The sequence below is a fragment of the Apodemus sylvaticus genome, chromosome 3 (assembly GCF_947179515.1).
Source record: "Apodemus sylvaticus chromosome 3, mApoSyl1.1, whole genome shotgun sequence".
Lineage (NCBI taxonomy): Eukaryota > Metazoa > Chordata > Mammalia > Rodentia > Muridae > Apodemus > Apodemus sylvaticus.
In genome coordinates, this window is record NC_067474.1 from 167,413,701 (window position 1) to 167,429,019 (window position 15,319).

General features: G+C 54.0%; 2 protein-coding genes across 4 annotated transcripts in view; one reads left to right on the plus strand and one right to left on the minus strand.

Moving 5' to 3' along the window:
- Espn (espin) overlaps window positions 1–2,536 on the minus strand; it is a 34,277-nt gene extending 31,741 nt beyond the window's left edge. For all 3 annotated transcript variants that reach the window (XM_052178276.1, XM_052178275.1, XM_052178274.1), the window contains exon 1: window positions 2,056–2,536. In XM_052178276.1, coding sequence (XP_052034236.1) covers window positions 2,056–2,349 — 294 coding nt within the window. In that variant the 5' untranslated portion in view covers window positions 2,350–2,536. The remainder of the gene's footprint in view (window positions 1–2,055) is intronic.
- Window positions 2,537–3,866: 1,330 nt separating this feature from the next.
- Hes2 (hes family bHLH transcription factor 2) lies at window positions 3,867–9,313 on the plus strand. Its single transcript, XM_052175895.1, has 5 exons — window positions 3,867–3,960; window positions 6,708–6,826; window positions 7,207–7,302; window positions 7,521–7,620; window positions 7,708–9,313. The coding sequence occupies exons 1-5, from the start codon at window positions 3,867–3,869 to the stop codon at window positions 7,938–7,940; spliced, it is 642 nt and encodes a 213-aa protein (XP_052031855.1). The 3' UTR covers window positions 7,941–9,313.
- The last annotated feature ends 6,006 nt before the right edge of the window (window positions 9,314–15,319 follow it).

Consider the following 15,319-nt stretch of genomic DNA (forward strand, 5'->3'; position numbering starts at 1 on the left):
TGGCCAAGGCACAGAGACTCTGAGGTAAGGGAATCTCAGCAGGAAGACTCTAGAGCCTTGTGATAGGAGAAAAAGGATGCAGGGGGCTGGCATGTCTTCCCTCAGGCTCTGGAGGCAGAGAGGATCATGGGACAGAGAGCAAATGGCAGGGAGGGGCTAAGGAAGATGCCAGAGTTCCCTGCTGTGCGTTGCAGGTGCGGGTGTGTGCAGGCAGGCTTCCATGGTCTGTTCCCCGGAGCTCAGGCATGGGCAGCTAGAGATGGCCTAAGCCAGACCACAGGGATGGAGTCTGGTACCTTAGTTCTTGGGCAAGGCCTTCTCTCTCCACTGGCCTTAGGGATATGGGTCTGAGGCTCTAGAGCATTTCATCTCTATAGCTCGAGGCTTCTGCATAGTGACGGGAAAATGAAGTCAGTGGCCCGAGTTCAAGGTACCCATCAGCTGGGTAGGCCTTGGGAGCCTCGTGCGCTGGGGCCCACATCCTACGCTGTTTATCTCTGGGCCGGATAGAACCAGAGATTGAGGTCAGCACCCCCCCAACCCGGTTCTGCCCCCAGCTTCCTGGGAGTAGAGGACCGACAGGCCAATTGATAAACTGGGCACAAGGTTACTCGTTCTTCCCCCTCCTCCGCGGCGATAAGGGAGGCTTCCCACCAGTGCTGGGCTTGGGCAGGAACCTCCCAGGAGAGACAAGGAGTGGAGCATGTGGCTGTGGGCCACGTGGCCAGGAGATAAAGGAAGGAGAGACTCTTCCAGGAAGATGGGGAGGTGGGGCTTGCCCCCCAAGGCCAGCAGGTGGGAGCTGGATTGGAGTTTGCTGCTGCTCAGACCAGATTGACACTGGCTCTCACCCTTCGATGTGCAGCTAACCCAGGGGTCTGTTTTTGTTTGGCTGCTTGATTCTTGTTTTTTGTTTTTGTTTTTTTTTTTTTGGATTTGGTTTTTTTCGAGACAGGGTTTCTCTGTATATCCCTGGCTGTCCTGGAACTCACTCTGTAGACCAGGCTGCCCTCGAACTCAGAAATCCACCTGCTTCTGCCTCCCAGAGTGCTGGGATTACAGGCGTGCACCACCACTGCCCTGGCTTTTTTTTTTTTTTTTTTTTTTTGACAGGCTCTCACTCTGTACCCCAGGCTGACTTCAAACTCACAGCCATCCTCCTGCCTCAGTCTCCTGAGCACTGTGATTACAGATGGGAGCCATTCAGTGGTCACTGTCAGCTGAAATCAGATATACCCCTCTCTCAGCTGGCTGCTCAGGCAACCAGAATACCATCCCGATTCCTTACCTCAGCTCAGGAGACCCTCTAGGCCCGGCTGGGTGGCCTTCCATCTCCACCCCTCTCCATCACCCTGGTCTCCCCAGCTTTCCTCCAGCACAAGAATGTGCACACCACAGGGAGTTTCCCTTCTTTTCTCTGTGCTGAGGGCCCTGATCCACTCGCCAGCCAGGACTCGCCCCGCCCCGCCCCCTCCCCCAGGTCACACTCCTCAATGTCACCCGGTGGTTACTTCAGGCACTAAGATGCCAGCTTGGGCTGAGCAGTGACTTAGAGTTGGAAGGGCCCCAAGTTGCCCATGCCCTTGGGTCCACTTATGCCCCAGGAGAGCTCCCCACCTCTCGTCCCAGGACCCTTGTCACTGACTTAGTGTCATCTGCATCTTAGCCTGGGGTGATTTGTGAGACCCTATTTATTCTCACTCCAGACCTGAGCCTGGCGGCCATGGGCTTCTACTTTGGCAGCCAAGGCCCATCACTGCCCCGCCTTCTTCCGCCCTGGGCCACTCCCACCAGCGAGTGCTTTGCCTACCCTAGGAGATACCAGCCTAACAGAGTGCAGCTCCCCCCACCCCCAACCCCCGTCCCCCAACTCCCGGGTTCTCCTAATATCAAGCAGCCAGGAATCTACCCAAGTCCTCAATCTCAGGGCCCACCTTATCTAAAGCCTTTTGGGAAAAGAAGAGCACAGAGCTCAGCCTAGCCACGACCCATCTTTGAGCCGCAGGACGGCTGGAGTCCTCTTTGGGCTCGAACGGTCTCTAAGAGTGGACTCACCTGCACCCTGCAGCCACCCTGTGTGAGCAGCCACTGCAGGCAAGAGAGGTAGCCTGTGGCGGCGGCGTCATGGGCTGGTGTAGCGCCGTTGCGCGCGCGGGACACGGCTGGGAGGGCAACCTCCTCCACCAAGTAGCGCAGACAGTGCAGCTTGCCTGAGCGGGCGGCATGGTGCACCGGCAGGGCGTCCAGCGGGTCGCGCAGAGAAGGCCCCAGCAGGCCAGCGGCGTGCAGGGACCTCAGCACGTCCAGGTCGCCCCGCCGTGCTGCCTGCAGCGCCTGCTCCAGGGCCATGGTGTCGCCCTCGGCGCCGGGATCCACCGCTCAGTGGGTTCCCCGGGGCGTCATGCGGTTGGCCCCGGGGCTCCGCAGCCCCGGCGGTGCAGCCGTCGGAGGAGTGCGGACCCGAGAGGCAGAGAGGCTGCCAGCCGGCTCCGGCTCTGCGATCCCGGGGACTCAACTCCAGCTCTGCAGCGCTCTGGGGCGGGGACCCCAAGAGTGCCCACTTAAGCCTGGGTCCCGCCCCCGCCACGCCTCCTCTCTGCCCCGCCTCCCCTGCCCTGAGCCCTCCCCTATCCCCGCCGAGCAACAAGGGTTGGTGCGCACTTTTCCAACTTGCGCACAAAAACTGAATAGGATTGTAGTACCCTCCAGACACAGACCCGCTCATTCAGCTGCCCAGTGGCCACTAGGCGTTGTTACGCGCGCTGGGGACACAAGCCAGCAAGTGATGGCAATTTCAAGGAGAGACAAATGTCACTAAAACCTGGCAAATGGGAGCTAGAAAATGTTTTGTCACAGGCATCAAGAAGGTGCCCGGTGCGGTGCTTGGTTTTGTTGGTAAGACGGGACGTTCAAGGCCAGGGGACTAAACGCCACTGCCCAGAAGTTCAAAAAGTCCCACCAAGTGCAGAACGAAACGGCCCCCGTGCTAAGAGGACTTAAAAGTCCGTCTGGAATATAGTCTAGACCCCCCCCCAAAAGGATGGGGGACAGGAGGAGGCAGAAAGAGAAAGAAAGGATGGAGTCAGCAGAATGCTTGGGTAAAGGTGCTTGCTGCGAGTCTGACAACCCAAGTTCGATCCCAGGGACCCGCATGATGGAAGGAGACACAGATCTCTCAAAAGTTGTCTTCTAACCTCCACAGGTACAGGGTAGTAGCACATGGCCCCCAAGGAAATAAAGATAATGATTAGAGGGGGGAAAGCCCCTCAAAACTCATATGATCTGTTTCTTTCTTAAGTTAAAGGAAGTTAGGACTTAGAACTGTTTGGATCCGGGTGCAGAAGACTTTGATTACCCAGGCTGGTGTAGGGGGCGGGAGAGTGGACCGTGACTTGAAGGCTTGGGCCTGTTAAACTAAGAGACCAGAAATGAAGGATGTGAGGGCTGGTGGCTATTGGAGAGATGCCTTCTTCCAAAGAAGGGTATTGCCATTGTGAGCACCGACCCTGGGGAGTGCTGGAGCGTCCAGGCCGGTAAGCACTTGGGTCAAACTACCTTAAGGGACCTGGCTGGAAACAGGTCATGGGAGCCGGAGGAGGCGAGGCCTGCTGGACCGCGAGCAGCAAGCATATCGGGGCAACCTTGAAACTGCTTGCGCTCTTCCTCTTCTTCTCCCACGCACAGCGGAGGTCAGTCAGAACCCAGCCCCACTCCCCGGGCGTTGTTTCAATCACTGCCTAGCTCCCACCAGCCAGGGCGGCGCAGGAAAGGTTGGAAACGGAAGCTGTTTGCAGAACGCTTAGGATCCTATAGTGGGTCTCGGGCTGTCTCAGATACCATTCCCGTTTTCACCGCAAGGTGGCGCCATGCACGGTGGCCGCCTGAGCCCCCGGGGGAGCTCAAACTTCTCCACTGTTCGCTGCATGCTCTATAGAGTTTGCAACCACTTCCGCCTAGCTGGTAAGGCCTCATTCCTCCATAGGGTCTGCGGTTGCTGGGACCCGTAGTTTTTTTCCAGAGGTTCCTAGATTCCTCACAGTGCCATAGCTTCGTTGCCGCTCCGTAGTACTTTCTGGACTAAGTACATTAGCATACCCACCCAGGCAGGTGCCCCTAAAGGATGGCAGGAATTCAAACTAAGATGCTCTACCCTGCTTCTTCTGCTCCCCTGTAGCTGCTTCGTGCTAGAAGTCTTGGAATTCTTCCGCCCTACAAAGTTGCTGCCTTGACCCTGGACACCTCACGTGGGTTGTTATTGTTGTTGCTGTTGTTTTCCATGGCTCCTGTCCAACTCAGCCAGGGACGACGACATGAGACAGGTGTTACTACATCCTGGCTGACGGACCTCTTAGATTCCCCGAGGACACAGCTAATATTCAGACTGGGAGCCAGTCCCTTTCAGCTGTGCCTGTCTGTCCGCCCTGCCTGGCTCTCCTCCTCCTCCGAGTCCTCTCCAGCAGTCCTGAAGAGCCCTGTCATCGAAGACACAGAATAGAACCCTTACCACTACCCAGGCAGCGCGGGTGCCGGGCTCGGGCTCTTCATTCAAATAGTTAATCCCCCGGTGACTGGCCTTGAGCTCGCTAGCACCTCAGGCTGGCTTTGAACTCCTGAATCTCATTCCTTCCTTATGATGCTAGCATTACAGGCAAGAGCCACCCTAAGAGGGGCTCAACTCTCATTTTATAGCTGTGGAAACAGAGGTGTGAGTAGTTTGGTGTGTGTATGTGTGTATGTGTGTGTGTTGGTCACAAGGCATGTGGAGGTCAGAGGACAGCTTGCAACAGTCAGTTCTCTCCTTCCTCCAAGTGCATTCTGGGGATTGAGCTCAGGTCATCAGGGCAGTGGGCGGTACCTTCCCCGCTGAGCCACTCCATGGTCTTTTCTATTCTTTTTTAGATGTATTTATTTTATTTATATGAGTACATTGTAGCTGTCTTCAGACACACTAGAAGAGAGCATCGAATCCCATTACAGATGGTTGTGAGCCACCATGTGGTTGCTGGGAATTGAACTCAGGACCTCTGGAAGAGCAGTTAGTGCTCCTAACCGCTGAGCCGTCTCTCCAGCTCCCGACCACCCGGCTTTTTCAAAATGAAAATTTAATATTTTTTTTGGTTTTTTGCAGACAGGGTTTCTCTGTATAGCCCTGGCTGTCCTGGAACTCACTCTGTAGACCAGGCTGGCCTTGAACTCAGAAACCCGCCTGCCTCTGCCTCCCAAGTGCTGGGATTACAGGCGTGCGCCACCACTGCTCGGCTAAAATGAAAATTTAATTGTGTATATGTATGTATGTGTGTGTGGAGGATTTGTGCTTACGCCTGCCATGCCCGAGAAGTCCAGAAGAGGGCGCCAGATCCACTCCAGAACTGGAGTTACAGGGAGTTGTGAGCCATCCGATCTGAAACGCGCGTCCTCTGCAAGAGCAATGCTTGCTCTTAAGCACTGAGCCCCGTAAACTCCTTTTTAGAGATCTTAAAAGATAATTAATGACTGAGTGTGGCAGCACACTCCTTTAATCCCAGCAGCACTCGGAGGCAGAGGCTGGCTGATCTTTGTGAATTCGAAACTGGCCTGGTCTCCATATTGAGAGGCTAGCCCACAGGCATGCTAGACCCGACTGTGGGAGAGAACCAGGGAATCAGGCAGCCCCAAGGCCTGCTGGGACAAATCTTCATAGTTAGGGCTGTTGCGTTGGTGGAATGAGGAAGCGCAGGCCGAGGACAGCGAGCTCCAAGCTTGCGCAAAGTAACTCCTTGGCGACGGTTGTGGGTCCTCGTATGCCATACAGAGAACTCGGGCTGAGCGCTCCTGTCCCGGCCGCCCTGGACCCCTTTCCTGGTGCACTGGCTCCACCGTTTTCTAACGCCTGCTGTGGGAGCCCTTCCAGGGATTTGGGGTTAGTGAAGGGAATGGGGCTCGATGGCAGGAGGGAGGGGTCCTCCCAGAACCCTGGGCAGAGCCCACCCTGACTCCGCCCCTCGAGCGCCTCCTACTGGCTCTGGTTGTGCGGGTCTAGCCTTCGGGACACAAAACTGCCCCCAAATTGCAACAGGGTCTGGAGGAGGTGGCCGTTGCCCGGCCAGCTGACCCGAGGAGGGGAGCCCGCAGCAGATGGGCGGAGGTGGGGGGGACGCCTGCCGGTTTGCAGCAGCAACGGCCACGCGTCGTGGAGGCGTGTCTGGGCCCGCTGGGGCCCAGAGGAGCAGCCGGGGCACACGCCCAGGACCGCCCCCACTCGACTGTCACGTGATCTTCGTCTGCCCCACAGGTGGAATCCGGAGCCCAGAGCCAGTTGAAGAGAAATGAACTCCGAGGACCCTGGGTTGCCTCTTTCTTGGGGAGCGGCGCTTGGGTTTTCTTTTCACATCCTAGGGCCGGGGAAGCAGTGATTTTTAAATCAGTGGGGTGCTCTAGATTTTATGGAGCACTTAGAGCCAGGGGTCCAGCGACCCTAGTCTTGGTTCTGGCTGCTAGGTCGGAGAGATTGGACCTTGCGGAGACTGCCCGGCTTAAAGCAGTTGGTAGAACAAATCTTTCCTTTTAAGCCTTGTTGTGTCTCCCTGAGGTCCCGGAGGTCCCGAGCTGGTAGCTCCACAGCCTCTGGGGACCTTTCGGTGGCCTAGGGAGGCGTTCGCAAGCTCGAGGGCGTGAAAGAAGTCATAGGGTGTTGGCGAGGCCTGACTCCACCCACCCTTCCTGTCCAGGGGTTCAACGCCCTCACATCGCACGGCCCCGCCACAGATGGGACTCTAAGGCCAAAGTGGCATCCCTGGGGGACACTACCGACTCGTCCTCTCCAGTCCCACCCGGTGCAGGGACAAAGGTGGGAGGAGGGAGAGCCGCTGGCCCTACTCAATAGGGGCGGGGCGGAGCAGGGACTCAGCCCCCTTAAAGCCTAGTGGCTGATAGTGCGCGCACTCCTTTGGCGCGAGCTTGGGCCAAGCTTTGAACTTGGGTACCGGCTTCGGTTTTCGCTCTGCCTTGCAGCAGGGGCAAGGATCCTCCTGTTACCCCGAGGTAACAGACTCGGTGCGCCCTTCGCTTTCCCGCGGAGCATGACACTGCCGGGAAGAGTAGGGGGACGCAGCGGAGCTGCGCAAGGTAGGAGCGGGAGGTAGGGGCTCGTGGCAGGTGGGGTGGGCGATGGCGACCTTCCCATCTGTGGTCTCTGCGCCCCCCTCCCTCCCTCCCGCTCTCCCGCAGAGCCTGAAGCCGCTGCTGGAGAAGCGCCGGCGCGCGCGGATCAACCAGAGCCTGAGCCAGCTGAAGGGTCTAGTGTTGCCGCTGCTGGGCGCCGAGGTGAGTGTCTGGGAACTAAAACTAAAGTGGAGGGTCTTGGGGCGCCCAGCGAGGTGGGTGGGCCTGCATGGTTCCGGGGCTCCGTGGGGGATCTAAAGACCTGCGTGTCATCTGCGCGATGGAGTGGAAAAGACCTCTGCGCGACCGGAGAGCATTTGGGTGCAAGAAGGAGATGCTCGGTTTATTGTGGGGTGTCTCTCTGGTCTGGCCTGGCGCAGGGTTCGCGCTCTTCGAAGCTGGAGAAGGCGGACATCCTGGAAATGACCGTGCGCTTCCTCCAGGAGCAGCCTGCGTCCCTATACTCCACTGCCGCGCCTGGTGAGTGACCCTGCTCCCTGCTCGCCGCTGGCCCTCCAGTTGGCACAGTTCTCTGGATCCGAGCCTCACGCTGCTCTCTGTACGCAGGGCCTTTGGACAGCTACCTCGAGGGTTACCGAGCCTGTCTGGCGCGCCTGGCCCGCGTGCTGCCCGCCTGCAGCGTCCTGGAGCCGGCCGTGAGCGCGCGCCTGCTGGAGCACCTGAGACAGAGGACTGTCAGTGGTGGCCCGCCCTCGCTGACGCCACCACCCGCTCCAGCTCCAGCCCCCTGTCCTCCAGTGCCTCCTCCGGGCAGTCCTGGCCTCTGGAGGCCATGGTAGGCTCCCGATGTCCCACAGGATCCTGCTGCTGGCTGTCAGGGACTGGATGGGCTAGCTGTCCAAGGACGCTCAGGATGGCGACCGCCTCTTCTGACTCACTTTGAGAACAGTCTAGCTCCGGATGCTGCGACCTGTCAGGGTGAGGAAACCTTCAAGGAGGGACTCAGCCACGGGGAAATGGGGCCGAAGTACAAAGAGCAAACCCGTGCAGGGTCAGGAAGAGGTCCAGACCGGAAGGCGTGGCTCTGGCACTGTGCCGGCCAGAGCTGCCTCGGCAGGGACTCACCTGCCCGACCGACCGTGGGCAGTAGACGAAGTCTGGTCTTGAAGCTCTCACCTGGGCCTGGCGCAGTCACCTGCTAGGAGGGGCCACTGCGTTTCCAGCCACGCCTGGATATACTTCCGGCTCCGCTGGGCTTGGGAACCTCTCCACGAACCGAGCAGGGGCTTGGGGAACTTCGACCGCTCCTCCGCAGGGCAAAGGAACAGGAAGGAGGGCGGCCACTCCTCCGCTCCTAGGCTGCGGTTCCACCGATTTGTATGAAGGGGGTGTGGGCTTTCCGTTTTAATTTCCTAAGCATTATTTCTCCCCACAGCCCGCCCAGTGGTCTTGGGGTGTGAGGGAGGGGCAGAACAAGAGGGAGGCTTCTCTGTGGCTGTAAGGAACCCGTGGCTTTGGAGGAGCGGGTCCTGGAATGGCAAGGGCTCTGGAGAAGCAGAGAAAGGACCACCACAGCCTTGCCTGCTTCCTCTGGTAGATCACTCCCTGCATCCAGGCAGCTGGGCTGTCAGAAGCACCTTGCACAGAAGTTATTTCTACCACGGGCAAACCTGGAAGCCCATCAGGACTCGGGGCAGGGCCTCCAGATCCCAGGAGTGGGTGCTTCACAGAAAGTGGGGGCATTTGTGAGCCGCGGCCACTCCAAGCTCATGGGGCTTTGCCAGGTATAGCCACAAAGCTGCTTCTCCCCCAGTCTGTGCTGGGGACCAGGACACTAAAGCCAGGAAGACCCACTGACCGGGAACGGACAGTCACGATCTGCTTGGCTATGCACATCTATGATGAGTCTGGGCACTGATTTAGGGAGGTGAGGAAATTGGAGGCATTCTTCAGAAGGAAGACAATAAACGCGAAGAGGAAGGGAGCGCCCAGCAGTGCTGGGCTAGGCCCGGTTGCCTAGACTTGGGAGGCAGGGCTGGGCATAGCGCTCCTGCCTGTACCTCTGCGGTACTGGATACACAGTGGTTGTGCAATAAACAGAGTGAATTGGGGACTGGAGAGATGGCTCAGCGGTTAAGAGCACTGACTGCTGTTCTGAAGGTCCTGAGTTCAAATCCCAGCACCCACATGGTGGCTCACAACTATCCATAATGAGATCTGACTCCCTCTTCTGAAGACAGCTACAGTGTCCTTAGATATAATAATAAATAAATCTTTAAAAATAATAAACAGGGTGAATTAAAGAAGTTACTGTGACTGGCTCACACTGTATTGAACCTTAGACAGCCTGGGTTTTGCTTAGACCACACAGCTAGAGCCGCTGTCCTCAACCTTCCCAATGGGGTGACTCTTTAATACAGTTCCTCATGTTGTGGTGTCCCCCAGCCATAAAATTATTTTTGTTGCTACTTCATGACTACAATTTTCTGTGTTACGAATAATAATGCAAATCTCTGTGTTTTCTGATGGTCTTGGATGACCTGTGAAAGGACCGTTCTACCTCCCCAAAGGGGTCAGGACCCACAGGTTGAGAGCCACTCTCCTAGGCTCACCCACATATTTGTCCAATCAGGGCACAAATACAGTCTGTTTCCTCCTTCTTAGTGGAATGAGAACAGGCTGAGAAATCGCTGGCCCTGGTCCAAACTCACCAAACAGGCTCTGGGCTTCTCCTTGGATCTAAAGAGACATCCTCCTGTCTCCACACATAAGAACTCTCGAAACTGGTTTACACAATGAGTTTTTCAGCCATGTTTTTCCTGTGGAATGAGACCCTGCCTCAAAGGGAAAAAAATCTCTCTCAACACTGGTACTTTATTTTATTTTGTGGAATGGTCTGCCTGCTTCTGCTTCCTGAGTGCTGGGATTAAAAGTGTGCAACAAGCCAGGCGGTGGTGGCGCACGCCTGTAATCCCAGCACTCTGGTAGGCAGAGGCAGGTGGATTTCTGAGTTCGAGGCCAGCCTGGTCTACAGAGTGAGTTCCAGGACAGCCAGGGCTACACAGAGAAACCCTGTCTCGAAAGAAAAAACCAAATACAAAAAAAAACAACAACAACAACAAAAAAAAACCAAAAAACAACAACAAAAAAAGTGTGCAACAACACTGCAGCTTAAGTCTACTTTGTCTCTTCAGTTTATGTGTGTGGGTGCTTTGATCACACCACCTTGGGTGCCGTATGTCTGGGGAGGTCAGAAGAGGCCTTCAGACCCCTGCAACTGAATACAGGTGGTTGTGAGTTGTGGGAATCAGGCCGTAATTTTATTTTTTGAGATAGGGTTTCACTACGTAGCTGGCCTGTAACTCCCTGAGATCTGCCTACCTCTGGCCCTCTCAGGTGCTGGGCGTGTGCCACACACCCGCTCCTACATTCAGGTTTAAACTCCATGGGAAATGACTGACCAGCCACTTCCTGCTTCTGACTGGCTATCTCTGGTCTAGTTCTGTGAGGTGCATTGGCCCTGGCCTTAAGTTATTAGGCAAGCAGCTGGGAAGTGTGTGTGTGTGTGTGTGAGTGGTGTGTGTGAGTGTTAGTGTTAGTGTGAGTGTGTGTGTGTGGTGTGAGTGTAAGTGAGTGAGTGTGGTGAGTGTGAACGAGTTTGTGGTGTGTGTGAGTGTGAGTGTGAGCAAGTATGAGTGTGAGTATTGTGTGTGAGTGTGTGGGGTGTGTGAGTGTGTGTGAGTGTGTGTGTGTGAATGAGTGTGTGGGTGTGTGTATGTGTGAGTGTGAGTGTGGTATGTATGCGTGTGTGAGTGTGTGTGAGTGTAATTGAGTGTGTGTGGTGAGTTTGAGTGTGTGTGTGTGTGAATGTGTGTGAGTGTGTAGGTTAGCCTAGGAAACTTCCGGGAATCCACCTGTCTCTCTCACACATCTGACTGTGATTACAAGCAGCCACTACCATCGCCAGCCAAGCAGACATTGTCTGATCCGAAACATGTTCATAACTGACCAAGAGCTTTGGGCGACTGTTCTGAAATGACCGCATGTCGAGTCTAACTCTCTGACTGGACATCACGGCAGCTGGAGAAAAGGTCTCCACATCTCGCCTAACTCCAGTGGGGAAGATGACTGTGACTCAGGGATGCCACAGTGCTGAGGTGCCTGGGAACCCAGTTTTGCCGAGATGAACACTTCTGGGGAGACGGGGGCTTTGAAGAGGATCCTACCTCTCTGGAACCAGGCGGTGAGAGGAGTCTGCATCTGCCTTCTATGAGCATGAGGGTAAAGAAAGCTGTGAGTTGTAAATGCTGCCTCTCCCGCAGTGTTCAAATTGCTCTTGCAACCTGGGAATCCAAGCCTCAGTCAACAGGATCTCACTGGGCCAGGGCAGCATGGACCCAGGCCACAGGAGACACCCGGAAAAAGCTGTGTCCCTGTAGAGTCCTCTAAGCCCTCTCTGTGAGGTGGGGTGTCCCCTGTGGAGGGATGGTGGGTATTGGGGGAATGTCTTTTTTGTTTTGTTTTGTTTTGTTTTTTGGTTTTTTTTTTTTTTTTTTTTTGTTTTTTTTTTTTGGTTTTGGTTTTGGTTTTTCGAGACAGGGCTTCTCTGTGTAGCCCTGGCTGTCCTGGAACTCACTCTGTAGACCAGGCTGGCCTCGAACTCAGAAATCCACCTGCCTCTGCCTCCCAGAGTGCTGGGATTACAGGCGTGGGCCACCACCGCCCAGCTATTTTTTGTTAAAGATTTATTTATTATGTTTAAGTACACTGTCGCTGTCTTCAGACACACCAGAAGAGGATGTCAGACCTCGTTGTGGATGGTTGTGAGCCACCATGTGGTTGCTAGGATCTGAACTCAGGAAGGGCCGTTGGTGCTCTTAACCGCTGAGCCACCTCACCAGCGTGAGGAGAGGGTTAAACAGAAGAGGAGAGGTGTGCTCGCAGTGCTGGCCAAGGCGTGGGCGAACCCCATCCCAGTCTCAGCTCCAGTCTCTCCTGCAAGGTGATCTGTTGGGTTGTCAGGTCTGTATGGAATCCTCTGTCTGGCACTAGGCTTCTGTCTTTTCTGTCTGCCAGCATGAGATGCCTGGAGAACTCCGAATTTACCGGGGCTGGTTGTTCAGTGGTCTGAAAGTCACAGAGAGAAGCCCCAGTTTCTGTTCATAATTTCTGCCTTGAGGTTAAAGTCTCAGGCAGGCTGGCTAGGGATGGCCTTGTTCCCATCAAGGCTCTGGAAGCTTTGCCGAAGCACAGATTTACAACATCTGGGCCCTCATAACTCTGGTTTACATATTCACTTTTCTTTTCTTTCCTTTTTTCTTTTTTCTTTTTTTGGTGTTTTGGATTTGGTTTTTTCGAGACAGGGTTTCTCTGTATAGCCCTGGCTGTCCAGGAACTCACTCTGTAGACGAGGACATATTCACTTTTCAAATACAAGTCAGGTGGTCTGCATTGCTGCAGAGAACAGCTAACGCGGCCTGTGGCCTTTTCCTGTGTGGGTCTCCGAGTTTATGTCTCTGTTCCTCACTGGGCTGATCCCAATCAGAGCTGCCCGGACATGCGCTATCCCGGACAAGGCAGCCGCCCACCGAGGCTTCCCAGTGAGTAACGAGTTTCACTTGGGGTTTTCAGAGGCCGGGGCAAAGCCTCGAGCACTTAATGCAGATCCAATAAAACATGAATAATGGTTTTAGGATCGTGAGAAAGGCGCTGGGGGACACACCCCACATACGCGGCGTCTTGTCGTGGCATGTCCACTAGGGGGCAGCAAGGAGCAGAAGCCTACAGAGTGTCTGCTCATGTGTCTGCGGCAGACGGTTTGCCCCAGCCCTATCTTGGGGTTTTAAAGTAGTTTTTACATTAATTAAAGTAGGTGGTGTGTGCCGGGCAGTGGTGGTGCACGCCTGTAATCCCAGCACTCTGGGAGGCAGAGGCAGGAGGATTTCTGAGTTCGAGGCCAGCCTGGTCTACACAGTGAGTTCCAGGACAGCCAGGGCTATACAGAGAAACCCTGTCTTCGAAAAACCAAAAAAAAAAAAAAAAAAAAAAAAAAGAAAGAAAGAAAGAAAAAGAAAAAGAAAGAAAGAAAGAGACCCTGTCTTGAAGAAGCGAAACAACAACAACAAAAAGACTTGTCTTCATCATGGTGTCTGTCCACAACAGTAAAACCCTAGCTAAGACAGAAGTTGGAACCAGGAGTGGGGTATTGCTGTGATAGGCCTGACCATGCTTTTATTTGGAAGAATGTGGATTTGGGGACTTTGGATTTGGAAAGCCATGGAATCCTTTAAGTGGGGTTTAATGGGCCAGCCTAGTAGGAATATGGAAGACAGTGGTGCTGAGGGTCCTTTGAACTGTGTAGGCCTGATGGCCCAAGAGGTTTCAGTGGAGAAGAACCTTAATATGTGGCTGAGAGACTGTTTTTGTGGTGTTTTGGTGAAGAATATGGCTGCTTTTTTGCCATTGTCTGAAGAGACTGCCCAAGGCTAAGGCAAAGGGATTTATATTAATTGCATCGACAAAGGACGGTTTAAAAAAGCTCAACAGAGACTTTGTTCTCTGATTTAGTCTGATGAAGAGCATTTTGAACTAATATAGCAAGCTGAGAAAGAAAAAATACAAAATTTTTGTTTGAGTATTAAAGGGACGTGAAATGGACGTAAAGGAAGTGAAATGGAGCTAAATTCAAGGATATTAAATTGAATTAAGGAAGTAGAGACCTGGGGTAAGATCCCAGCCAGCTAAGTTAGGTCCAGGTGTGGCAGTACAAGCCTTTAATCCCAGCAGGCAAAGAGAAACAGAGCTCTGAGTTCAAGGTCAACCTAGAACAGACCAAGTTCTAGGCGGAAGAAAAACTTAAATCCAGGCTTGGTGGATCACACCTTTAATCCCAGTGCTTAGGAGAGAGGCATGCAGATCTGCAGATCTCTGAGTTCAAAGTCTATGGAGCAAGATTCAGGTCAGCCAACTTAGCCAGTGGAGGAGCTGGGAAAAAGGAAGCTAGTGATAATGTAATAGAACAAGGAGGACAATGTTCCAGCTCCTGCAAGCATAGAACTCAGCAGCTTCGGCCAGGTGCCTCTGGCTTTATATTCAAAAGGAGGAGACTACCTGGACAATTGATGCTGGTTAGCTGGAACTAAGAAATTAGTGGTGATTAAGAAAAGACCAGCATCACTGAGGTGAAGTCTTCTGGGAAGTGTTTTCTGAGAGCACAAAGAGGCTGTGTTCCAGAGAGAGCCAAGGTTGTACCTTGTGCTGCAGCTGGACTTGGTAATGTGTAAGAGTCACCCAGGTGGTACTGGTTTTGAAGGCATGAAGGGGTCATGAAGAGCAGCTGAGGCTTGGCATCGTGAGAGGCCAAGGAAGGCCATTGGTGAAGGTGCAGCCTCAGTTGCAGTTGATGGCCCAGGACTGAAGGGGTCGTGCAAAGGAGTTGAGGCTTGTCACCATGAAGAGAAGCTATGAGAGGCTTTGGTGAAGCCTAGTTGCAGCAGAAGACCCCAGTATCATGGGATGACCACCAAGAACAGCAGTGGCAGCGCAGTGGATCAACGTGAACTTAGAGTGCTACAGAGGGCAGCGCTGGAGAAGTGAGGCACAGAAGATCGCGTGTGGATCTCACACTGGAACACGAAACTGTGAAGCTGAAGTTCACGTAGGGACCCCAAGATGTTAAAGATGCCAGAGCCACAGGATGTTTGCCAAGGAACGTTGCTAACAGGGAGTAGAGCTTTGTCTCAGTCAAAGATGAAAAAGGAGTTTAGGATCTGAAGACTGCTTTGACATCAGACATGGAGATGCAGAGTTTGGAGTTTGCCCAGCTGGTTTCCCATCTTGCTTTGGGAACAGTTAAGTGATTGGATGAATCTCAGAAGAGACCTTGAACTTTGGACTTTTAACATTGTTGAGACTGCTAGAGACTACGGGGACTTTTGAAGTTGGACTAAATGTATTTTGCATTATTCTGTGTTTAGGTGTAGCCCTCATAGACTCATGTTTGAACCAGCCTATGGGGGCCAGGGAGTGGAAAGTGATGGTTTCTATATGCTCACCCCAGGGAGTGGCACTATTAGAGGGCGTGGCCTTGTTGGAGGAAGTGTGTCACTGTTGGGGTGGGTTTGGAGATCTTCCTCCTAGATGCCTGAGGATGCCCAGTCTGTTCCTGGCTTCCTTTGGATGAAAATGTAGAACCCTCAGCTCTTCCTGCCCCATGCCT

Excerpts from the sequence above, each read along its gene's own strand:
- Hes2 (XM_052175895.1), top strand. The coding sequence starts at position 3,867 with ATGCACGGTGGCCGCCTGAGCCCCCGGGGGAGCTCAAACTTCTCCACT. Across the intron at positions 6,827-7,206 it reads CACCCGGTGCAGGGACAAAG|AGCCTGAAGCCGCTGCTGGA; the intron begins GTGGGAGGAGGG and ends GCTCTCCCGCAG. Across the intron at positions 7,621-7,707 it reads ATACTCCACTGCCGCGCCTG|GGCCTTTGGACAGCTACCTC; the intron begins GTGAGTGACCCT and ends CTCTGTACGCAG.